This window comes from Spermophilus citellus (assembly GCF_964194105.1).
Source record: "Spermophilus citellus genome assembly, contig: SCAFFOLD_39, whole genome shotgun sequence".
Classification (NCBI taxonomy): Eukaryota; Metazoa; Chordata; class Mammalia; order Rodentia; family Sciuridae; genus Spermophilus; species Spermophilus citellus.
The window spans coordinates 1,314,447-1,339,946 of record NW_027672813.1 but is presented as its reverse complement, the minus strand read 5'-3'; the positions used below and the strand labels follow the sequence as shown (position 1 = coordinate 1,339,946).

Genomic DNA, 25,500 nt, shown 5'->3' with positions numbered 1-25,500 from the left:
GTATTAGAGACCCAAGAGAGGCAGTGGTGTAAATTCTAGTCTAAATCCAAAAACCTGGGAAACCAGTAGCATTCCCAGTCACTGTGATGTGGACATTTGCTTTTCTTTATGTATCAAGAAGTAGATTTGCTACGTCATTTAGGAGCTCTGTTTAAGAGCTCTGTTTAACTCTTGAGGAGCCGCCAAACTGTTTCCCAAGGCAGTTCCTCCCTTTGTGTCCCCACCGCAGTGCACAAGAGGTCCAGTTTCTCTGCACCCTTGCCAGGGCTTGTCCTTGTTTCTGTGATTTTGATTAGAACCATCTTATTGGGTGTGAGTTGGCATCCTGTGGTTTTGACTTGCATTTCCCCAAAGACTAATGTCATTGAGCATCTTTTCATGGGCCTACATCATTTGTATCTCTCCCTTGGAGAAATGTCTATGCAAATCCTTTGCCCATTTTTAAATTAGGACATTTGCCTTTTAATTGTTGAACTGTAAGAGTCTTGGTTTGTTCTGGATCCTAGACCTTTGCAAGATACATGTTTGCAGACTTTTTCTCCTGCTCTGTGGATTGTGTTTTCACTTGGTGTACAAATGCCTTTAATTCTGTTGAGGTCTAACTTTATCTGACCTTTCTTTTGTTGGTTGTGCTTTTGGTGTCACATCTAAGAACCAATTCCTAACCTGAGGTCAGAAACTTTAACATGTAGGTTCCTTCTAAAAGTTTTATAGTTTGAGCTCTTATATTTAGGCTTTGGATCCATTTTGAATTAATATTTCCAAGTGGTTTTGGTTTAGAATCTAATTTAATTCTTTTGTCTATGGATATCCAGTTGTCCCAGTTCCATTTGGTGTTTGACAAAAATACCTTAGGAGATGGCCAGAAACTAGGTACAAATCAACTGCCCATAGCACTGGAGAAACTGTAGTGAACTCAGTGAGCAAGGAAGGCTGCAGAAAGTTTTGACATTTAGCCAAAGAGGAGTCCTGGAGATCACAGAGAGAGCAAAGGGCTTGAGGGTTGGGGTGACTTCTGCAGGGACCAAGCAATAGCCTAGCAAAATAAGAGGGGCTTTATTAAGTAGCCAAAAAGCGGACTTGATGATTGTGGGGGAGGAACGTAAAGTTCAAGAGTTGGGCCATAGGAACACTGGGAAGTCCACATGCTTTGGAGATCCAAGGAGAGTAATGGGAACGGGCAGTTTGGGGCTGATGCTGGGCGTGGTGGTGCACATCTGTAATCCCAGCAACTCCAGAGGCTGAGGCAGGAGGGTCGCAAGTTCAAAGCCAGCCTCAGCAATTTAGAGAGGACCTAAGCAACTTAGACCCTGTCCCTAAATAAAAAATAAATAAATAAAAAGGGCTGGGGATGTGGCTCAGTGGTTAAGAACCCCTGGGTTCAATCCCCAGTACACACACACACACATACACAGATTGGAGTCGATGACCTTAGGAGCAAAGGAGTTCAATGAAATAACCAAAATAGCGTCAGTTATTAACATTATTAGTGACAACTAGTGGGTGAAGCCATACTGGGTGTCAGACACCACTCTTATACGGACCCTCTCATTTAATTCTTACAAAAATTTACGAGGTAAAATGAGGCTGTGTAGGCAACTGCCCGGCATCGTGTTGCCAAGATCATGAAGGTGGTGAGCCGTAGAATGGCTGCTAGTGTTAGCAAACATAAATACACAATATCTAGTTACATTTGAATTTCAGATAAGCATCAAATAAAATTTTTGTTTGCATAGTATAACTACGCCCCCTACAGTACTGGGATAGACATACACTAAAAATTGTTTGTTGTTTATCTAAAATTCCAATTTAACTAGGCATCCTGTATTTTATCTGACAAAAGTATTTCTATGACTGTTTTCATTACATTTAATTAGGATAAGAATTCATGTCTAAGACAGGCAAGTTTGTGCGGTTATAATAATGAATTACCATAGGCTGGTGACTTCAATAATAGACATTTATTTCTCACAGTTCTAGAGGCTGGAAGCCGGAGCGCAAGGTGGCAGCTTGCTCAGGGTTCCGGGGAGGGCCCAGGTTGCAGACAGTTACCTTCTCTATCCTTGCCTGGCAGAGGAGGGTGCACTAGCTCCGTGTTCTCTTTTCTTCCATGGAGCTGATTCCATTCCTGAGAACTCCGCCCTCATGAAATGATGACCCCCAAAGTCCTTACCTCTGAACACTGTTACCTTAGGGACTGGATTTTAACAGGAACTTAGGAGGACACAGACATTCCGTCCCTGATATTAGGTTTATTTGGGGGGATTCACTGTGTAATACCTCAAGTCTCTAGAGGACAGTACGCAGAAAAACTCAGCTCTTACCTCTGAAGTTGGGACTGTTTCCTGCTCTAGAATTCAATTCACAGAGTTCAAGTATGAAGATTGTATGGGAGAGAGAGAGAGAGAAGAGAAGGGGAGGGGAGGGGAGGGCGGCATACTATGTTTTCAACCTATTTATACAGAATTGAATATTGAGATCTGGATTTTCACTTCAGTGCAGGGAGCATGTGCACTGGTTTATAAAGTGGGATGCCAGCTAGTTATTTATTTGGCTGAGCTGGTCAAGTCAAGGTTATTAATTTGCCAGGGGGGCAGGGCACAGTGCCAGCCCAACCTGTCCACCACAGGAGGGCCATGCTCACCAGTGCTCTTACCTTTGTGCAGGGTTGGTACAGGTTCAGGGTCACTTTCTGCCCATCTAAGTTGAACGCTCTCTGTGACTGTGAGCATCAGAGGGGCTGGGGCTGTGGCTCAGGGGTGCAGTGGTTGCCTTGCACATATGGGGCCCTGGGTTCGGTCCTGAGCACCACATAAAAATAAATAAATAAAATGAAGGCATTGTGTCCATCTACAATCAAAGAAATATATATTTTTTTTAAAAGTAAATTGTCAGGTGGGCAAGGAATGAATAGTGGATTTATGAAGGGGAGTAAATTGTGTCTGAACTAAAAAGACTCTGGAATTGAGCCTGCAGGAGGCACAACAGAAACAAAAGAAACATTGCCACATGACAGAGAAGAGTGAAGGACAAGGAAGGTCCTTCCAGCTGTGTTGGGGGACAGGCCGTGGGACATGAGCTCCACCTTGACTTGGGCACCAGAGGGACTCTACTTTGGAAGGGGTGAGAACATGCCAACCTGACCTCCCGTCCCGGCTGGGAAGTGTATGAGGGAGGGCTATGAGAGGTACAAGGTTTCTTTTTGGTGGAAAGTTTTTGAAAGCTGATTTTTCAGATGAGTATAATGTTAAAGGCAACTCCTCCTGAGATGCTTAGGCCTCAATCTCAGTTCTCTTGCCTAGACATTTGGAGAGCGAGGGCAGCATCGGGTGTTCTGGGAGCAGCTGAGGAATGGCCTTGCGTCTCCACCCATCTGGGCAGGCGGCCCTGGCTGCTGCAAGGTCGAGGCAGCCTCTGAGCTCAGGATGTTATAGCACAGGGTCCTGCGGGCCAGGTGCATGAGTTTTTGCCAGATCTGTGCATAATTTTTTTTTCTGTTATTTAGTATTTTGTAAAAATTGGCTTAAGCCTTTTGAGCTTTTTTTTAAAAAAACATACATTTTGAAGTTTATATTGGAGAATAGTTATAAAAATGATAAAGCATATCTGTACATTCCCCTCATTTCCCTAATTGTTGACATTTGGTTACATCTACTTTATTACTCTCTCTCTCTACACACACACACACACACACACACACACACATATTGAGAGTCCATTACAAATATGATGCTCCATCTTCTCTTAATACACTATTGTGTATTTCCTAAAGCACTGGAACAGGCTGCTTAATAACTAAAGTAAAACCATAAAAATCAGAAAGTGGCACTGCAGCAGTACTTCCTTCTCATCCTCAGACTCCATTTGAAGTTTACTGAGTGTCCAGTGGGGTCTTTGACAGGTCTGATATCCTTGACAGGATTTATGTTGAATGTCATGTCTCTCTGGGATCCTTCAATCTGGAACAGTTTATCTTTTCTTCACTTGAAGACCTGGCATTGATGAGGACTACAGATCACATATTTTGTGGGCTGGCTCTGTGTTTGGATGTCCCTGGCGTTTCTTCATGATTTATGCATTTTTGATAAGACCATCTCTGAAGTGATCCTGGGTCTTTCCAGCTACGTGAGGTACATGATGTCAGTTTGCATCATTATGAATTATGATACCTTTGGTCACTTGGTAAAGGTGGTGGCCACCAGATCTTTCAGTTGTTAGAGGCAGAGAAACTTATGCAAAGAAATAGTGACTGGAAATTTTTAAAAATTGTGGAAGCAAAATGGACATTTAGATTCATGAACCTTCAAGATCTCCAAGCAGGTTAAACCTAAAGAGGTCTAACCCAAGGCACATGATGACAAATGTCAAAACCAAGCACATATAGAGAATTTTGAGAACAGCAAGGGAAAAACTAGTCAATTCCTGTGAGGGATTCCCCGCACGATCCTCAGTCTCTTGTTTTCTTAGCAGGAAACTTGCAGGCCAGGAAGGCCTGGGGTATTTCCAAAGCACAGGAGAAAAAAACTGCCAACCAAGAAATACTACAGCAGACAAAATCATCCATTAAAATGAAGGTGAGGTAGACGTATCTCTGACAGAGCTCATCTCTGCTATACCTGCCTTATAACTGGTGAAGCCGAAAGCAAAACAAACAGACAAAGAAAGAAAGAAAGGTTGAGGGAGCTATTACCCTAGACCTGCTTTGTCAGAAATGCTTAGGAAGTTTTCAAACTGAAATGAAAAATGCAGGGATACAAGGTTAGTTCAACATCCAGAAATTGATAGATGTTGATTGATCCCAGAGACAGACTGAAAGACAAGAATCACATGATCATCTCCATAGATGTAGAGAAAGCATTTGACAAAATACAGCACCCATCCATATTCAAAACCCTAGAAACATTAGGGAATGTAGGAACACATCTCAACTTTGTAAAAGCTATCTATGTTAAACCCCAGGCCAACACCATTCTAAATGGAGAAAAATTGAAAGCCTTTCCTCTAAAAACCAGAACAAGACAAAGATGCCCTCTTTCACTTCTGTTCAACATAGTCCTGGAAACTCTAACCAGAGCAGTGGACAGAAGAAAGAAAGGGATAAGAATAAGAAAAGAAGAACTCAAACTGTCCCTACTTTGCTGATGACATGATTCTATATTTAGAAGATCCCCAAACCTCTACCAGGCACCTTCTAGAACCATAAATGAATTCAGCAAAATAGCAGGGTGTAACATTAATACCCATAAACCAGTTGTCTTCCTCTACAACAATGATAAATCAACTGACAGAAAAATTAGGAAACTATCCCATTCAAACAACCTTGAAAAAAATAAAAATATTTGGGAATAAATCTAACAAAAGAGGTGAAAGACCTCTGCAATGAAAATGTCAGGACACTAAAGAAAGATATTGAAGAAGACCTAGAAAATGGAAAGATCTCCCTTGTTCTGGTACAGGCAGAATTAATATTGTCAAAATGGCTATATTACCAAGGTGTTATACAGATTTAATGCAATTCCTATTGAAATTCCAATGATGTTCTTCATAGAAATAGAAAAAGCAATCATGAAATTCATTTGTAAAAATAAGATGCCCAGAATAGCAAAGCAATCCTCAGGGATAAAAGTGAAGCAGTAGGCATCACAATAACAGGCCTTGAGTTATGCCACAGAGCTATAGTAACAAAAATGGCATGGTATTTACACCAAAACATACACAGAATAGAAGACACAGAGACAAACCCACATAAATACAGTTACCTCATACTAGACAAAGGTGCCATAAACATGCACTGGGGAAAAGATAGCCTCTTCAACAAATGGTCAGGGGAAAACTGGAAATCCACATGTAGCAGAAAAGCCAAAGTGGATAAGCCTGCATAAAAGCCAAAGTGGATCAGGGATCCAGGCACTAGAACAGAGACCCTGCAACTAACAGAAGAAAAAGTAGGCCCAGATCTCCATCATGTTGGCTTAGGAACTGACTCCCTCAACAAGACTCCTAAAGTGCAAGAAGTCAAGATTGAATAAATGGGATGGTAGCAAACTAAAAAACTTCTTCTCAGCAAAAGAAACAATCAAGAATGTGAAGAGAGAGCCTGCAGAATGGGAGAAAATCTTTACCACACACACTTCAGATAGAACATTAATCTCTAGGATGTATAAAGAACTCAATAATTTTACATCAAAGGAACAAACAAAGAAACAACAACAACAAACAAACAACCCAATCAATAAGTGGGCTAAGGAACTGAACAGACACTTCACAGAACAAGAAATGCACTTGGCCAACAAATATAAGAAAAAATGTTCAACATCTCAAGCAATTAGAAAAATTCAAATTAAAACTACACTGAGCTTTTGTCTCACTCCAGTCAGAATGGCAGTTGTCAAGAATACAAGTAACAATAGATGTTGAGGATGTGGGGGAAAAGGTACACTTATACATTGCTGCAAATTGTGGCAACTACTCGGGAAAGCAGTGTGGAGATTCCTCAGAAAACTTGGAAAGGAACCACCATTAGACTCAGTCATCCCACTCCTCACTATATAGCCAAAGGACTTAAAATCAGCATACTACACTGACACAGCCACATCATATTTGTAGCAGCTCAATTCATAATAGCTAAGCTATGAAATCCACCTAGGTGCCCTTCAACCAATGAAAGAAAATGTGGCATATACACACAATGGAATATTACTTAGCCATAAAGAAGAATGAAATGATGGCACTCACCAGTAAATGGATGGAACTGGAGACTAGATTACTAAGTGAAATAAGCCAATCTCCCAAAACTAAAGACTGAACATTCTCTCTGATATATGGAGGCTCACTCACAATAAGTGGGAGTGGGGTGGGGGGAGGGAAGGATAGAAGTACATTGGATTACACAAAGGGGAATGAAGGGAAGGGAGAGGGATGGGAATAGGGCAGTAGAATGAACCAGACTTAACTTTCCTGTGTTCATATATGAATACATGACTATAAAGCGGAAAAGGCGTGTGAGATCAGGAACCACAGAACAAGAATAAGGCACCAAAAGAAGATTTATTGGGGGGTACTCCTGGGTGAGGTTCACCACTCCACAAAAGGGTGAGGGCTGGGGAAGTCGTGGCCGGCAAAGGCAAGAACAATGCTTATAAGGGAAGCTGGAGGTGGGAGGGCCTCGGCACCTAAATTGTGCTACCAACACCAGGTTGGCTGAGCTGAGTTTGGGGGAACCTGTTGCTGGTTGGTCTGGCTGAGATGAGTTGACAGGGCGACTGCTTCAGTCGGTGGGAAACCATGGTCTTTGGGGTCCATTATCATGTCTGCTTCTGACTGGTCATTTCAGGTCTCCTCAGACAGGTGGAAAGTCCCCGACCACAGCCACCATGGAAGGTGGAGGGGAAAGGGAAGGCTGTCGACCCAACAATGACAAGTGTTAACTCCACATCACGTACAACCGTAAGAACGGCAAGTTATATTTCATGTATGTGTAATATGTCAAAATACTTCATACTGTTATGTATAACTAAAAAGAACAAATCCAAAAATCAAAAAAAAAAAAAAAGGAAAAATGTGTTAAGGAGAAAACAGAGTGAAACCTAAAAATGAAAACTGTTACTGCAAACGGACGGTTTAACCTGGAAGAACGAAATTTGGTGAGCCAAGTGGGACTGGTTTTCTGATCATTACCTGAAAGTACCATCAAGATTGGGTGAAAAAATATTTGCTGATATTTCAGGAAACTCGTAGTTTTTTGGAAGCTTGGCAACCCCTTTCAATGAAAGTGATTTTCGCTAGTCTCTGCTTAGGGCCACAGCAATAGGAAACAAACAGTAGAGATAGAACTTGGAACAACTTTATTGTGTCAAGTTTCAAAGAGCTAGCACAAACCGTGTTTGATTTAGAATTCCAAATACATGTATACATATAGGAGAAACCAGAGTGAAACCTAAAAATGAAAACTTATACTGCAAATGAACGGTTTAACCTAGAAGAACGAAATTTGGTGAGCCAAGTGTGATTGGTGTACTGATCATTACCTAAAGGTATCATCAAGATTGGGTATAAAAATATTTGCTGAGATTTCAGGAAACTCGTAGTTTTTTGGAAGCTAGGCAACCCCTTTCAATGAAAGTGATTTTCGCCAGTCTCTGCTTAGGGCTACAGCAATAGGAAACAAACCATAGACATAGAACTTGGAACTACTTTATTGTGTCAAGTTTCAAAGAGCTAGCACAAACCGTGTTTGATTTAGAGTTCCAACTACATGTATCCATATAGGAGAAAACAGAGTGAAACCTAAAAATGAAAACTGTTACTGCAAACGAAGGGTTTAAACTAGAAGAACGAAATTTGGTGAGCCAAGTTGGATTGGTGTACTTATAATTAACTGAAAGTATCATCAAGATTGGGTGAAAAAATATTTGCTGATATTTCAGGAAACTCGTAGTTTCTTAGAAGTTTGGCAACCCCTTTCAATGAAAGTGATTTTCGCCAGTCTCTGCTTAGGGCTACAGCAATAGGAAACAAACCATAGAGATAGAACTTGGAACTACATTATTGTGTCAAGTTTCAAAGAGCTAGCACAATCCGTGTTGATTTAGACTCTCAAAGAGAACCTGGGTAGTACTCCAGCAAGTGACAGACCTTGGCATCATCCAGATGACGCTGGTTTTGTGGGCATGCAGAATGCAGGAGTTATAGGGGTCATGGAGGCTTTTGCCAGGATTTCAAACAAAGGCTAAGATCCAAGTAATATTTGGCAGTTTTGGACTCCCTGCAAGCATCCCTGGCAGGACAATTCATGAGGCTATAGGAGTGAAGCCGAAGCCGCAATGGAGACCCCAGGAAGTTGGAGATTCCAAAAATGTGAAATGCTTGTCAAGAAAAGCTGCAGGTAGTAAGCAGAACCAGCCAACAAAGGTGACCATGTGGATTGTAGTCAGCAAAGTCATAAGAATGGGATGACCCAAACCCTTTGAAGTTCTCATCATGCCATCATGTGTCCTGATGCTGGATACAGAGATATAGGTTTTAATGTTTTCCCTGCTGCCGTTTGGTCTTGCCATGTCTGATTCTTCTTTAATTTCCTGTTCCTCCTTTTTAGAATTCAAATGCTTATTAGGTGCCATTGCATCTTGAAAGTATGTATCTTGCTCCTTTGATTCTTGCAAGAATGCAAAGCTCATTTTATCTTGAGTCTCAGAAGAGACATTTGACTTGGACTTTTGAGCAGTGCTGGAACTGTTAAAATTTTGGGACTCTGGGAAATAGAATAAATGCATTTTACATTATAAGACTGAAAAGTTTGGGGGTTACAGGTGGAATGCCATAATTTGAATAATGTCCACCTGGGGCCATGCAGCAGAGCTGGAGAGAACATACTGAGTCAAGTATTGACTTGTTTGCTCAGTGGCCAGCTGGAGTTGAGATTCTGGCTAGTGTCAGTGTTGTGGCAAATGGTAGTGATCATATACTAAGGGCAGAGGGCTCTCCTATTTAAAATGGCTGAAAGTTACTCATTTTTAGCCTCCATCCCTGTTTCATGAACTGTAACATTTTATAAGTTATTTCACAAGGTAATTCCATCCAGAGGAAAGCCTGAACATGCATTCTAAGTACTTATCAGCCATGTGTCCCTGAGCAAGTGACTTAAACTTAGTAAGCCTCAGTTTCCCTGTCTGTTAAAGCTAACAGAAGATTGTCCACCCTGGTTTCCCCATAACCTATCATAGGAATAGAAAGGCTTAATATAGACTATTTTGAAAATTGTAAATTAATAGATATGACTGTGATTGTTTTTATGAACATACCACTTAAATAGGCTCCATAAATTCAATATTAAATATGTTCAAAATAGAATTTTAAATATCTCCCATAATTTAAAATTCTCCCAGAGTATTTGTATTTGTCCCCCAGAGCTCAAAAAAATGAAATAACCTAAGTTTTTCCCAAGAATGGAAAATGTAAAATTTTCACTTATATAAAAAGAACATTAAATAGAAAATTCAAAAAAAAAACCCAACAACTGTCCTTACCATTTATACAGCTGTAGATGTAAAACAGGGCTTACAGAATTAAGGAAGAAAATAAAGTGTTCTTTATTAATGAGGTAAACTTAATTTTTTTCTAAGGTTTGTCTTTCTCATTGTGCTTCCTCCATGGCCAAAGAAATTTAGGGAGTCTTTGTAAAAACCCAAGTGCCAACCCTGGGTCAGGCTGTCCTCTGAGCTAGGTTCTAGTAGAGGAGATGAGTCACACAGAGACCCGAGCCAGGTGAATCCTGACACATGAAGAGGAAAACCTGGGGAGGGAAGTCATAAGCCCAAACTGCAGGTGTTCAACAGATGACTAAGGTGGTCAAGTTGGGTGGTGACTGGCCCTACAAATGTCCTCTGCTTAGTCTAAGAGTTGAGAAAGCCCAGGTCTTCCTCATAGTCCTTTTGATACTCAAGAGAGATCACCAGTATAACTATACTCTGAAAACTTTTGTAAAAATGCAATTGTTGAAGTTGGGGTTTTTATGTGTATGTAAAATGCATTTCACAAGGATAATTCTGCAAAAGTTCATTAGTCTTGAAAGCCATTCTCAACCATATAAACATTTTTAAAAGACCAAGAGATCTCAGTGCAGCATGAGGGATAAACCCAGGAAGGCCAGTCTGTGTCCTTCTTGTGTACACCACCTGCCTCAGCTCAGAAGCCATCTGCTAGATGAGAATGGTTGTGTGAACCCACTTATGGGCTGCCTACCCTGGATGCCAGAATCCCAGGTGAATGGTTAAGGAGGATTCACCATGTAGACTCTAGAGGAACACCTGGAGAGACTTCTAAACCTAAGGAAAAAAAAAAGAAATAAAATAAAAGTAGCCAGAAGAATGAAGTCCTCATCTTATGAGACTGGCTATACCTGAGAACTTGAACTTAGGTAACAACACAAGTATCACATTTCAGAGAAGAACACCAGGAATGCTAATAAGAGCCTCAGATGCTACCTATTGTAGTTGTCTTTCCTTCCCTCCCTCCCTACTTCCCTCCCTCCTTCCTTCTTTCCTTCCTTCCTTCCTTCCTTCCTTCCTTCCTTCCTTCCTTCCTTCCTTCCTTCCTTCGTTCCTTTCTTTCTTTTATTCTTTCTTTCTTTATTTTTTTCTTTCTTTCTTTTTTCTTTTCTTCTTCCTTCCTTTTTCCCTTTCTCCCTTCCTTTCTTTTTAAATTAATAATTAAAAATTCTAAATATTTAACAAATGCAACATTGTTTGAAATATGTATATAAATTGTAGAATGGTTAAATCAAGCCAATTGATATATGCATTAACTCACATACTTATTTTCTTAGTCCTTTTTGTGTTACTACAACAAAATATTCTGAGCTGAATATTTTATAGAAGAAGGGGTTTATTTAGCTCACAGTTCTGGAGGTTTCATAGCACACGACAGTTCATTCAGTTCCTATTGTTGCCAAGCTTCCAAATACTACGTTTTCCTGAAATCTCAGCAAATATTTTTTCACCCAATCTTGATGATCCTTTCAGGTAATGGTCAGTACACCAATCCCACATCGCTCACCAAATTTCGTTCTTCTAGGTTAAACCGTTCGTTTGCAGTAACAGTTTTCAATTTTAGGTTTCACTCTGTTTTCTCCTATATGGATACATATAGTTTGAAATCAAAATCAAACACTGTTTGTGCTAGCTCTTTGAAACCTGACACAATAAAGTAGTTCCAAGTTCTATCTCTATGGTTTGTTTCCTATTGATGTAGCCCTAAGCAGAGAGTGGTGAAAATCACATTCATTGAAAGGGGTTGCCAAGCTTCCAAAATACTACGTTTCCTGAAATCTCAGCAAATATTTTTTCACTGAATCTTGATGATGCTTTCAGGTAATGATCCTTACACCAATCCCACTTGGCTCACCAAATTTCGTTCTTCTAGTTTAAACCGTTATTTTGCAGTAACAGTTTTCATTTTTAGGTTACACTCTGTTTTCTCCTATATGGATACATGTATGTGGAAGTCGAAATCAAACACTGTTTGTGCTAGCTCTTTGAAACTTGACACAATAAAGCAGTTCCACGTTCTGTCTCTATGGTTTGTTTCCTAATGATGTAGCCCTAAGCAGAGAGTGGCGAAAATCGCTTTCATTGAAAGGGGTTGCCAAGCTTCCAAAAAACTAGGAGTTTCCTGAAATCTCAGCAAATATTTTTTCACCCAATCCTGATGATACTTTCAGGTAATGATCAGTACATCAGTCCCTCTTGGCTCACCAAATTTCGTTCTTCTAGGTTAAAACGTTCGTTTGCAGTAACTGTTTTCATTTTTAGGTTTCACTCTGTTTTCTCCTATATGGATAAATGTATTTGGAACTCTAAATCAAACACGGTTTGTGCTAGCTCTTTTAAACTTGACACAATAAAGTAGTTCCAAGTTCTATCTCTATGGTTTGTTTCCTATTGATGTGGCCCTAAGCAGAGACTGGCAAAAATCACTTTAATTGAAAGGGGTTGCCAAGCTTCCAAAAAACTACGAGTTTCCTGAAATCTCAGCAAATATTTTTTCACCCAATCCTAATGATACTTTCAGGTGATGATCAGTACACCTATCCCACTTGGCTCAGAAAATTTCATTCTTCTATTTAAAACCATTCGTTTGCAATAACAGTTTTCATTTTAAGGTTTCACTCTTTTAGTGACACCACCTGCTTCACTCTTCCTGCTTAGGATTGCTTTAGCTATCCTGGGTCTCTTATTTTTCCAGATGAATTTCATGATTGTTTTTTCTATTTCTATGAGGAATGCTATTGTGATTTTGATGGGAATTGCATTAAATCTGTATAGTGCTTTTGGAAGTATGATCATTTTGATAATATTAATTCTGCTTACCCAGGAGCAAGGTAGATCTTTCCATCTACTAAGGTCTTCTTTGATTTCTTTCTTTAGGGTTCTGTAGTTTTCAATGTATAGATCTTTCACCCCTTTCGTTAAGTTGATTCCCGAGTATCTTTTTTATTTATTTATTTATTTATTTATTTTTGAGGATATTGTGAATGGGGTAGTTTTCCTCATTTCCTTCTCAGAGGATTTGTCACTGATATACAGAAATGCCTTTGATTTATGGGTATTGCTACTTTGCTGAATTCATTTACTAGTTCTAGAAGTTTTCTGGTGGAGCTTTTTGGGTCTTCTAGGTATAGAATCATATCATCAGCAAGTAAAGCTAAATTACGTTCTTCTTTTCCTATACATATCCCTTTAATTTCTTTCATCTGTCTAATTGCTCTGGCCAGTGTTTCAAGAACTATGCTGAATAGAAGTGGTGAAAGAGGGCATCCCTGTCTTGTTTCAGATTTTAGAGGGAATGCCTTCATTTTTTCTCCATTTAGAATGGTGTTGGTGTGGGGCTTTGCGTAGATAGCCTTTAAGATCTGGAGATCTATTCCTGTTATCCCCAGTTTTTCTGGTGTTTTGAACCTGAAGTGGTGCTGTATTTTGTCAAATGCTTTTTCTGTGTCTATTGCGGTGATCATATGATTCTTATTTTTTAGTATATTGATGTAATGAATTGCATTTATTGATTTCCATATGTTGAACCAACCTTGCATCCCTAGGATGAATCCAATTTGATCATGGTGAACGATCTTTTGGATATGTTTTTGTATTTGATTTGCAAGAATTTTATTGAGAATTTTTGCATCTATGTTCATTAGAGATATTGGTCTGAAGTTTTCTTTTTTTTGATGTCTTTGTCCAGTTTTGGAATCAGGGTGATGGTTGTTGGCCTTATAGAATGAGTTTGGAAGTGCTCCTTCTTTTTCTTTTTCCTGAAAAAAATTGAAGAGTATTGGTATTAATTCTTCTTTAAAGGTCTTGTAGATATCAGCAGTGTATCCATCCAGTCCTGGCCTTTTCTTGGTTGGTAGTCTTTTGATGGCTTCTTTTGTTTCCTCACTTGATATTGGTCTGTTTAAGTTGTGTATATCTTTCTGACTCAATCTGGGCAGATCATATGACTTAAGAAATTTTTTGATGCCTTCCAAGTCGTCTATTTTATTGGAGTATAAGGTTTAACAATAATTTCTAATTATCTTCTGTATTTCTGTAGTGTCTATCGTGATATTGCCTTTTCATCACATATGCTGGTAATTTGAATTCGCTCTCTCCTTCTCTTTGTTAGTGTGGCTAAGGGTCAGTCAATTTTATTTATTTTTTAAGAGAACCAACTTTTAGCTTTGTCAATTTTTTTTCAATTGTTTCTTTTGTTCTGATTTCCTTGATTTCCTCTCTAATTTTAATTATTTCCTGCCTTCTACTGCTTTTGCTGCTGATTTGTTCTGTTTCTAGGGCTTTGAGCTGTAGTGTGAGGTCATTCATTTGTTGAGTTTTCTTCTTTTAAGGAATGAACTCCATGCAATGAGTTTTCCTCTTAGTACAGCTTTCATTGTGTCCCAGAGATTTCGATATGTTGTATCTGCTGCAGTCTTGGCTGGGCACAAGATCACGAGCCACCACACATGTTGTAGATTCAAACAGCAATTCTTTATTCCCGAACTCACACGGGCCTCTACACACGTTCTGGGGAATCCCAGTTCTGCTGCCGCCCAATTCACCTACTCCACGAGTCTTTTTTCCAATATCCCATTTGAATCTCATGAGAACTCAACGGGAACAAGCAGCAGGAACACCCTAATCCCGGCAGCAATAATCTTCAACCTCCAACTTTCCTAAAACCCCTATTGTCTTAAACCAGGAATGCCCTAAACCCAAGGACCGGGATACTTCCTCAAACCTGATCAGCTCTAAACCCGGATCCGCCTTGGTTCTTGAGCAAGGTCACCTTACATGCAATGTCAACAGCGAAATCCATTTAACATGGGGTACGCTAGCAAGGAATTTTGATGCGTCATTCCTACTTGGCAATGGCCCTCAGAATCTCCCCCCTTCTGATTAATTAAACAACAAGCAATGTGGCTTAAGGACCGTGCCTGGTAGGTTGTCTAATTCAACATATGGTTCTTATCTGTCATGGGAGAACTGACCTTTAGGCGTCAGCTTCCTGTCTTAGGTTGATACCACTGCAATCAGATCAACCTGTCACTGACTACTGGTCCAGCATTCAGCCATGCTTGTGGATAGGCCTATGCACCAGTCGGGGGGTGAGGTTCTTGCCTCACCTCTGTTGGCCCCCAAATTTAGCCTTGGTGCCAGTGGGGGGGTGAGGTTCTTTGCCTCACCTCTGTTGGCCCCCAAATTTTAGACCATTACTAGTAGAAAGGAGGAGGATATAGAAATGCCACGACACGAAGCCAATTGACGGCTCCTTTGGAAAAATTGCATCACTGGTGACACCATCAGCAAAGATATGCCAGCAGTACCATAATTCCAGTAAGATTGACAGCCATTATGAAGTCCAACAACATCAAGTGCTGGAGAGGATGCGGGGAAAATGGTACACTTGTTCATTGTTGGTGGGACTGCAAATTGGTGCAGCTAATTTGGAAAGCAGTATGGAGATTTCTTGGAAAGCTGGGAATGGAACCACCATTTGACGCAGCTATTCCCCTTCTCGGTCTATCCCCTAAAGACCTAATAAGAGCATGCTACAGGGACACTGCTACATCGATGTTCATAGCAGCACAATTCACGATAGCAAGATTGTGGAACCAACCTAGATGCCCTTCAATAGATGAATGGATAAAAAAATGTGGTATTTATACACAATTGAGTATTACTCTGTATTAAAAGATGACAAAATCATAGAATTTGGAGGGAAATGGATGGCATTAGAGCAGATTATGCTAAGTGAAGCTAGCCAATCCTTAAAAAACAAATGCCAAATGACTTCTTTGATATAAGGGGAGTAACCAAGGACAGGGTAGGGATGAAGAGCTTGAGAAGAAGATTAACATTAAATAGGGATGAGAGGTGGGAGGGAAAGGGAGTGAGAAGGGGAATTGCATGAAAATAGAAGGTGATCCTCAGGGTTATACAAAATTACATATAAGAGGAAAGGAGGGGTAAGAGAAGAATAATACAAGTGGAAGAAATGATTTACAGTAGAGGGGGTAGAGAGAGAAAAGGGGAGGGGAGGGGAGGGGAGGGGGGATAGTAGAGAATAGGATAGACAGCAGAATACATCAGACACTAGAATGGCAATATGTAAATCAATGGAAGTGTAACTGATGTGATAGAGCAATCTGTATACGGGGTAAAAATGGGAGTTCATAACCCACTTGAGTCAAACTGTGAAATATGATATATTAAGAACTATGTAATGTTTTGAACGACCAACAATATAAAATAAATAAATAAATAAAATATTTTTTTAAAAAGGGAAAAAAAAGTTTTGTTTCATTAACACAGGCACATTTTTAACATAATCTTAGACTTCATCACGCTCTTTTACCATACGCGGAACGATAACAGCCATTTGCAACCAATGCTTGCAATATTTAATTTTTGTAAACTACTATTGCCAAGTGCACCAAGTTCCTAGTGTACAGGGTGGCCATAGCCTTGGTCAACCGTACTCCCAAACTGTGCTGTACTCTAAGACCCAAATATGCACCATTTTTGCAGAGAATAATGCATGCTCAACCCCATTAGCAGTAATAGTGTGAAAGACCACCAGACATTAATTTTGATGAGATCAGGTTGGTATCACCTCAAAGATTCAACAGAAGCCACAGGAGACACTGAAGTATTCCCACTTTGGTTCCTTTAATGAATAAAAATGTGAAAGTAGTTACAGTCCACCTGACAGCCAGACACCACAGGCCCAAGGAAAAGATCACCCTGTCAGCAGCTACAAGAGAAAAGTGCCAAGGAATTATTGCATTAGCTCAGTAAGAGTCTAATAGCCAAAATATGGGGGTAAAAGGCGATGAACACACCAGGCAGAAATTACCCTGGAGTCCTGAAAAGGCTTTTTTTTTTTTTTTTTTTTTGGGTGAGCAATTTTATTTCTTAAGAATTCAGCAATATGGAACAAATTATTTGCTCAAGAGTCTGCAGTCATCCTGGAAAAATATATCAGGATCCCAGGGCTCACTTAACCACCTCGTGGACAGCTATTTTCAAAATGAAGTGGGAAGAGAAGACTTAATGCGTTGTTCTCATAATTCATCACACATTTTCAACAGGCAATTTTGTTTTCAACTTTCATTACTAATTAATATTCAATTTAGGTTCCATCTTCTTTAGATATGTGTGACATTTGTGAGCATCTAGTATTTAATTTGGGGTGTCTGCACAAGCTTGCTTGAGTCGAAGAAAGAGCTTCTGACCTGTCAAAAGATGAGATTCACGGTCCCTTCCCAAAGGAGTCAGTGGAGGGAGAAAGCACTGATTCTGCTTTTCTGACTTGCAAATATCTTGTAAAGAGAAAGTCATAATTCATAGCCCCATATGTACAAAATGTTTCCAACGGGTTTCATTTTGGAGGTATAAGCAATGAATTTTCTGCTAAATACAGCAAAACCAGTCACTATATTTGTAAAACAAAATGCATTTAGATTCTGAATATGAAATGTAATCTCCTGGAACAGCAAATTCCAAATCAGCATTTTAAAAAATATGTAAGAGCAACAAAAGAAATGATCTACAATGACTAATTATTGTATTATTTTGAATCTTTTTAAAAATATTTTTTGTAGTTGTACATAAAAACCTTATTTTATTAATTTATTTACTTTTATGTGGTGCTGAGGATCGAACCCAGGGCCTTGCATGCCCAAGGCAAGTGCTCTACCACTGAGCCATAACCCTAGACCCTCTTTTGAATTTTTTCTAGTGAGTTTTGCTCTTGAGTCTACTGTAAAAATTAGGTACAGAGATAGACCTATAAGCAATATTCTTAATCATTGTCTCAAACGATAGAGTTTCACTATTCTTAGTGAGATAAACTGAATAACAACACTTCAAGATATCAAGGTCCCAATCCATGGAAACTGTGAATTTTGCCACCATACATGGCAAAAGTAAGTTTGCACATGTTCTAAAGGGAAAAAAATTGAGATGTGGAGATTCTTCTGGGTGACTAGATGTGTCATGAATGTAATCTTAAGTGTCCTTATAAAAGGGAGGCAAAAAAAAAAAGAAAAAAACGTTGCAGAGATAACCTAATTGCAGAAACAGAAGAAGATAATGTGATGTGACAGAGAAGCAGAGGAAGAGTTAAAGATGTTACATGACTGGTTTGGGGGTTTTGATTTGTTTACTTGTTTGTTTCTTTTGGTACCAGAGATTGAACCCAGGAGTGCTTAACCAATGAGCCCCATTCCCAGCTCTTTTTATTTTTATATTTTGAGACAGGGTCCTACTAAATTGCTTAGGACCTCAATAAGTTGCTGAGCCTGGTTTTGAACTCGTGATCCTCCTGCCTCAGCCTCCCAAGAGGCTACGATTACAGGAGTACGCCACCATGCCCAGCCACATTGCTGATTTTAAAAAGGCAGGATGAGACTATGAGCCAAGGAATGCTGGGAATGAAATTCTAAAAGCTGGGAAAAGCCAGAGAATACATTTTGCCCTAGAACTCTGCAAGGCAGCCTATGTATGAAACATTGAATGCCCATCTCAGATTCTGACCTTCAGAACAGTAAGAGAATAAATGTTTATTGTGATAACCCATCAAGTTTGAGGGGATTGATTTCTTTCAGCAGCCACAGGAAACCAAAATGCCTGGTTACAATAGTTTCTGTGCTTTATTACAGGTGGTTTACATGGTTTTGCTAGTCTGTTTTTATCTTTACCTTTGAGAGTGTTCAATTCAAAGGAAATTGGCTTCCTGGACATTTGGAGACTGGATAAGGAGACATCTTTCCCAACCTACTTGTCCCAGGCTTTATACTAAGAGGTGTTTTTTAAACTATTCTACTTTATGAAATCACAAGACAAATTAAATTCAGGAAAATAAATAGGTAGAGATAGATAAAGAAAAAAGAAGAAGAAGAAAAGGAGGAGAAGGAGACAAACTGCCAATATTGAAAATAAGTATTTCCATAGGATAACATTTCCCTGCCCTTTTTAATTATATCTGGCCATTTGACTAGTCCAGCAATGGCTGTGAGCTAAAGGGACACGTGTCAATACTACATCAGCCTTTAAGTGTCAGTGCTGTTCCTATCTACATTCAGACAGTGAAGTCTCCAACAACCTGTCTAGATCTTTGAGTAAGGACAACATAGAACAGAGCCCACACTATCAAAAATATGACATTAAGTTGATTTTGATCAAAAAATAAATTTATGTTCCTTAAAGCCACTGAAATATTAGGGGTTTTGGTTACCATAGCCTAACCTAGACTACACTAGCTGTTATAGATGAATGTCTCTATAGATAGATGGATGGATGGATGGATGAATGAATACAGTGGATGGATGAAGAAAGAGAAAGAGAGAGAGAGATAGACAGAGATGGAGAGAGATCTCCCAGAGGCCCCTCCACCCCCTCTAGAACCTGCTGTCATGGCACGTCCTGGCTGTGTAAACCTCTCCCTCCATGGGATTGTGGAGGATCGGAGGCCAAAAGAAAGGATTTCTTTTGAGGCAGGTGTAGGAGTTTCAGTGGGCTGTGGGTAGGGTGCGGGCTGTGGCAGTGTGGCATATTCCTTTTTCACCTGATGCTCATAGGGTTCTGCCACCCCTTCTAAATAGGTGATGGCGTTGACTGAGCTGTTCCTGGAGATGCTGCAGAGGGATTTTGGCTATAAGATTTATAAAATGCTACTGAGCCTTCCTGAAAAGGTTGTGACCCCCCCCCCCCCGAAACTGAGAAGGAGGAGGTGGCCAAAGAGGAAGCGGCCGAGGAGGAGGAAGCGGCCGAGGAGGAGGAAGCGGCCGAGGAGGAGGAAGCGGCCGAGGAGGAGGAAGCGGCCGAGGAGGAGGAAGCGGCCGAGGAGGAGGAAGCGGCCGAGGAGGAGGAAGCGGCCGAGGAGGAGGAAGCGGCCGAGGAGGAGGAAGCGGCCGAGGAGGAGGAAGCGGCCGAGGAGGAGGAAGCGGCCGAGGAGGAGGAAGCGGCCGAGGAGGAGGAAGCGGCCGAGGAGGAGGAAGCGGCCGAGGAGGAGGAAGCGGCCGAGGAGGAGGAAGCGGCCGAGGACGAGGAAGCGGCCGAGGAGGAGGAAGCGGCCGAGGACGAGGAAGCGGCCGAGGACGAGGAAGCGGCCGAGGACGAGGAAGCGGCCGAGGACGAGGAAGCGGCCGAGGACGAGGAAGCCAAGGAGTCCAAGGATAAGGTACAGAATGAGGGCACGGCTGCAGAGTCAGACACCCCGCTGGTGAGTACCTTCGTCAGCCCTGGCTGGGCTGAGGACCACACATAGTGATAATGATTATTGTGATCTGAGTCCCTCACTCGTGCCAGGCATCGTCTAAGTACTTCCCATGTCCCATTTCACTCGTGCTCCCTCACAGTGCATACTTCTTGGAAGCCTGGGATAGACTGAGGCCCAGAGAGATTACTCTCATACCACATAGTTAAGCAGTGGCACACACGGGGTGAGGGAGGTGGCAGAGAAGAGGGGAGGGAAGCATGGCTGACGTCATGATGGCATGAAGTCTCAGTCACAAAGAAGGCCTGGGAGAGCAGAGGAGGTTGGATTGCCTTATGGTTAGCTGGATGGACTTTTCACCATTTTTATAATGCAAGTCTACTTCTTGCCCAGATGCTCTCAAGTATACATAATTTTTTCTAGGACTAGGTTGTCTCCTGAAGAGAACCTGGGTGTCTAGAAGTGCCTCTGTTGTGCTCTGGATCCTGTGTCATTCAATTAAACACCTACAGGCTCTAACACAGTGCCTGGCACAGAGTTGATACTCAGATGTTAGCCATTATTATTAGTATTACAGGAATTAGTTCCTTCTCCTCATCACCTTGTCTGCTTCTCTAGAAGGAGGATGGGCTTTTGCCCAAACCACCCTCTTCTGGGGGAGAGGAGGAAGAGAAGACCCGGGGTGAGGCATCTGAGGACCTGTGTGAGATGGCCCTGGACCCAGAGCTGCTACTTCTGAGGGATGATGGGGAGGAGGAGTTTGGTATGTCCAGTAGGGAGCAGATTACGGTCCTCAGGTGGTGTCTGTCTCTTAGGGCTGTGGGGCAAGTGTGGGCCACCGTGGGCTCCCTGTTTAACTTGGGTTTTTTTGTAGCAGGAGCAAAGCTAGAGGACTCGGAAGTCCGGTCTGTTGCCTCAAGCCAGTCAGAGATGGAATTCTCCTCACTTCAGGACATGGTGAGACCTTTTTTTTTCTTAGTTTTTGTGGTGGGAAGCAATACCTCTGATAGGCATACCTCACCTGGGAGGCTACCAGTGACTTTTCCCTTGATAGACAAGAAACAAAATGTGGTTCTTGATTCATGGAGATTATTTCATTTTCCCTGTTGGGGGGAGATGAGAGGGATCTGACCTGGGAGCACACCAGGTTCTTTTTGGGAAAGTGCCCCACAGAGGCCTGGAACCTTCAGCTGTAAGGCTGCTTGGTATTGTCATTTAGGCTGCTTGCTGTAAAGAAGTTGTGTCCTGGGCCATTTAGTCACTGGGATCTGTCAGTAAAGCTGTTCATCTGTTTTCCTTTACAGCCCAAGGAGCTGGACCCATATGCTGTGCTTCCCTTGGACTGTCTTCTAGCTTTTGTATTCTTTGATGCCAACTGGTGTGGCTACTTGCATCGGCGAGACTTGGAGAGGGTCCTTCTTACCCTGGGAATTCGGCTCAGTGCAGAGCAGGTAACTTCTCTTCTGCCCCATCTTTCTGTCTTTTCTGGATGGCCTCCTAATATGCACAGCCCTACAATGAGCTCCTTCTAGGTCCTTGTTCCTCTCTTTGGGGCAGGGTTCACACTGTCTGACCATCAGGTGTTTGGTGTTTTCTGTAGGCCAAGCAGCTGGTCAGTAGGGTGGTGATGCAAAATACTTGTCAGTACCGGAGCCTTCAGTACAGCCGCCCAGAGGTGGTGGATGGTGGGCTTCCTGAGGAGGTGCTCTTTGGTATGTCCTGTGCTATGCACCTGTGGGGAAAGGGATAGGGTAGGTTGCCTTTTCCTCCTGAGACTTCATGAGATTTTTTCATGGCCCCTTCTAGGAAACCTGGATCTGCTGCCTCCTTCTGGGAAGAGTGCAAAGCCAGGTGCTGCTCCCACGGAACACAAAGACCTGGTGCCCCATAATGGCAGCCTGATCAATGTGGGGAGCCTGCTGCAACGTGCAGAACAGCAGGACAGTGGCCGGCTCTACCTAGAAAACAAGATTCATACACTGGAACTGAAGCTGGGTGAGTGGTCTAGAGGCTGTGGGGCTTGTCGTGGGTGGGATGGGAGAGTGGGTATCCCCAGGGACTAGGGTGACACCACTCTGTAGGCTTTAGACCCTTGCCCTGTGCTTCACCTGAGTCCATCCGGTGTGTCTTCCCACATTGCACAGAGGAGAGCCATCACCGTTTCTCAGCCACTGAAGTGACGAATAAGACACTGGCAGCAGAGATGCAGGAGCTGCGGGCCCGGCTGACTGAGGCGGAGGAGACAGCTTGGGCAGCTGAATGGCAGAAGAGCCAGCTTCAGCGGCTGCTGCAGGAGTTCCACAGGCGCCTGACCTCGCTGCAGCTTGAGATGCAGCGGATGGTTGAAAAGGTGAGTGGGGTGTGTGGGGTGACTACAGCTCCTCTTGATGGAGCTCCAAAAGCCCCAGAGAACAGTTGGCTGCCATGTCCAGTGCTTTCTGTCCCTTCTCAGGTTCTCTCATCTCCATCCTCCATCCACTAGTTTCTTTGGGAACCTAGCAGCATGTAGCTCAGAGGCTCCCAGCAGTAAGTGGTTAGCTGTCCTCTGATGTCATCTGTTCTCTGTGCTCATATAGGCCGATAGCTGGGTAGAGAAGGAAGAGCCGGCACCTAGCAACTGAGGGACTTTGCCCAGGAATGGCTGTCCTGTGAGGTCAGCGATGGAGCCTGATGACGTTAAAGCCCTTTTGGTACCAGAAAGCCCTGGAGCAAGGCCTGGGAGCCACAGGCAGGGGTGGCTGAGCCCTGTGCTCAGCCTCTGCAGGGGATGTCAAGCCATCAGGATGGGGTCTGTGCTTTGTGGGTGGAAGTTTGAGGAACCCCAGTTCCAGCTACAACTAAATATAACATCTTTTGCACCCCTAGAATGTCATTTTGCCCTCAACCTTGGAATTTCTCCCAGGGCCCTTGTAGTATTGTGCTGTCTCCTGTCCTCTTCCAGATTAGAGTGAGACAGGGGAGGAAAAGGCTTTTCAAGCCTGTGACAAGGTCTGATGCTAATACACTGAAGGAACAGATGTGGAGTCTGGGAGGCTGTGATTCTGCCAATCAGCAGGAACAGGTGGCTACATACACGGGCTTCTCTTCATCTCTGTGAGGGGAGGTGAGAACCGCTGCAACATCTGTCTCTCATCATATCATGCCTTTATAAATACTTCTTGACTATTTGTCACATTGTTTCCCTCCCACTCTGTCTCCCTCTGAATACTGTAAAATTTGTAAGCGTCCCTGGAATGCACACGTGGACCTTGTCATTCCCGAACATGAGACTTTCGGCTGGTCAGCACTTTGTAGATTTGTGAGACTCTTACAGGCCTTAGTCACTTGGTCTCCAACAGAAAGACTGTAAGTCTTTGGAAACTTTAAGAAAATGTCTTTTTGTTGTTGTTAATTCTTGGCATCCAGTTAAGTTGAATCTCTTGAGTTTAAACAGACTTTTTGAAAAATATTCTGTTTGTAAGGAAAAAAAATGCTCTCACTGTGTGCTGGTTGGGATTATTTGGTTTGGATGTCACACTCAGCAGTTATTTGCCCATGGACTGTTTAATGATCCTGTCCCTCATCCAGAATTGTAAGCAGAACCTGGGACTGTTTTTACTGCATATACCTATTTTGGGGCCTAATTTTTCAACAGTATTTTTCCTAATTGGTATGTGAGAAATCTAATTTCTGATGGAAGGAAGGTAAAACTCTAGTCCCAGACAGACCAGCCAGATCTCAGAGAAAATATGGACAGTTGTCATTTAATCTGAAGGTTGGTTGGATGTAGAGAAGACAGAAAGGACTGGGCACAGGTGAAGGGATGAGGCAGCATGGTGTTTTTAGACCTTTCCAATTCAGCTTCTCCAGCAGCAACTAACTTTAATTCTCTCCCCTGTGTAGTGGAGGGAGTGGGCCATACCCTGAGGTTCTGTCCTCCTTCCCCTGTGCACAAGGAGAGCCACTGTACCTATATCATCTGAAAACAAGAAAATTGGAGAATATGTCCACCACATTAAACACAGACATTGGTGAAGTTCAGTGTGGATAAGGTTAGGAAAAGGGAAGGCCCAAGTCACTGGTTTTTAGGGTATAGAGATAGCAACCATCTGGTAGAGCAGTTGCAGTTATGTCAACAAGAGAGCAGGCTAGGAAAAGTTTAACCAAACAGTGTGCTTGGTGGGCAGTGAATGCTGGTATTAACATCTGGGTGCAGAGAAGAGTTACTTTGGTATCAACAACTTGAAATCTTCACTGTCCAAATCATAGCATAGGGGCAGGTCTAAGATGATTTCTTCTACAAGAGGGTGAAACGTCTAACTTTCTGCAGATTTAGTCAGTGGTGTATTAGGAATTGTTATTCCAGGAACATCTCTGATACCTTGAAGTACATGTTGCCACTTGGCATGAGAAAATAGGAGGAAGGACATATTGGAATTGAGAAAGTTAGCTTAGAGATGCCTGAACTGTAGGTAAACAGGTTGGGAGCCCACATGAAGCGGGGGCTGTTAGCCTGTGATTGGCAAGGAGGAGGTAACCCAAGAAAATTGTGTAAAACAGGCAGAGGATAGATCAGGAAGCTGAGGCAGGAGAAGCACAAATTTGAGGCCAGCCCCAACAACTTTGCAAAGCCCTAAGCAAGTTAACAAGAACCTGTTTCTATAGAAAGAAAGAAAACAAAGAGTGGTGGGGAGAGGGAAGGTGGGCAAGCTGGGATGTGGATCAATGGTCAAGTGCCCCTGGGTTCAATACCTAGTACAAAAAAAAAAAGTTCTCAATAGAGAATGTTATTTGTCGTTTACTTCAACTTAAACATGTTCCTCTTCCTGTGGAGGATATGGGAGACAGATTTTGCAATGGATTGATGGCAGTGAAGCTGCAAGAATGGCAGCAGAAGAAACCGGGTGATCTCATTCCAAAGCTTTAGCAAGAGGTGGAATAAAGCCACTCACAGACAGCATACACCCTGCCCTGCACAGCATGCACTGCTCACTCAGTGCCTCAGAGGATGTCCCACAACCCGGGCCATCCTGGCAGTTTCAGGGGCACTGTTACTGAAAGCCAGGTCCCCTTCACAATCTAGTGGGAGATCCTTGAAGTGAGCAGGGGGCACTTGCCGGGTTCTCACTCTTCTGCAGGGAGAGCTGATGGACTCTGTTGTGCATCTCCTGAACCTGCTGGTGCAGCACTGACTTCTGGGGCCATCAGCCCCATCTACACGCCCTGGTGTGTCCAGAAGAGTAGATTATGAGTCAGTTGGAGCTGGTGGGA

At 42.3% G+C, this 25,500-nt stretch overlaps 1 protein-coding gene across 1 annotated transcript in view; it reads left to right on the top strand.

Moving 5' to 3' along the window:
* The window catches only part of LOC308640577 (cell cycle and apoptosis regulator protein 2-like), a gene marked incomplete at its 5' end in the record, with an annotated part of 31,702 nt that extends 8,558 nt beyond the window's left edge, over positions 1–23,144 (top strand). The window contains 8 exons of the mRNA XM_081312432.1: positions 19,727–20,256; positions 20,869–21,013; positions 21,125–21,207; positions 21,555–21,701; positions 21,851–21,962; positions 22,057–22,245; positions 22,395–22,600; positions 22,827–23,144. Of these exons, the coding sequence (XP_081168558.1) occupies positions 19,727–20,256; positions 20,869–21,013; positions 21,125–21,207; positions 21,555–21,701; positions 21,851–21,962; positions 22,057–22,245; positions 22,395–22,600; positions 22,827–22,871 (1,457 nt within the window). The 3' untranslated portion in view covers positions 22,872–23,144. The remainder of the gene's footprint in view (positions 1–19,726; positions 20,257–20,868; positions 21,014–21,124; positions 21,208–21,554; positions 21,702–21,850; positions 21,963–22,056; positions 22,246–22,394; positions 22,601–22,826) is intronic.
* Positions 23,145–25,500: the final 2,356 nt, after the last annotated feature.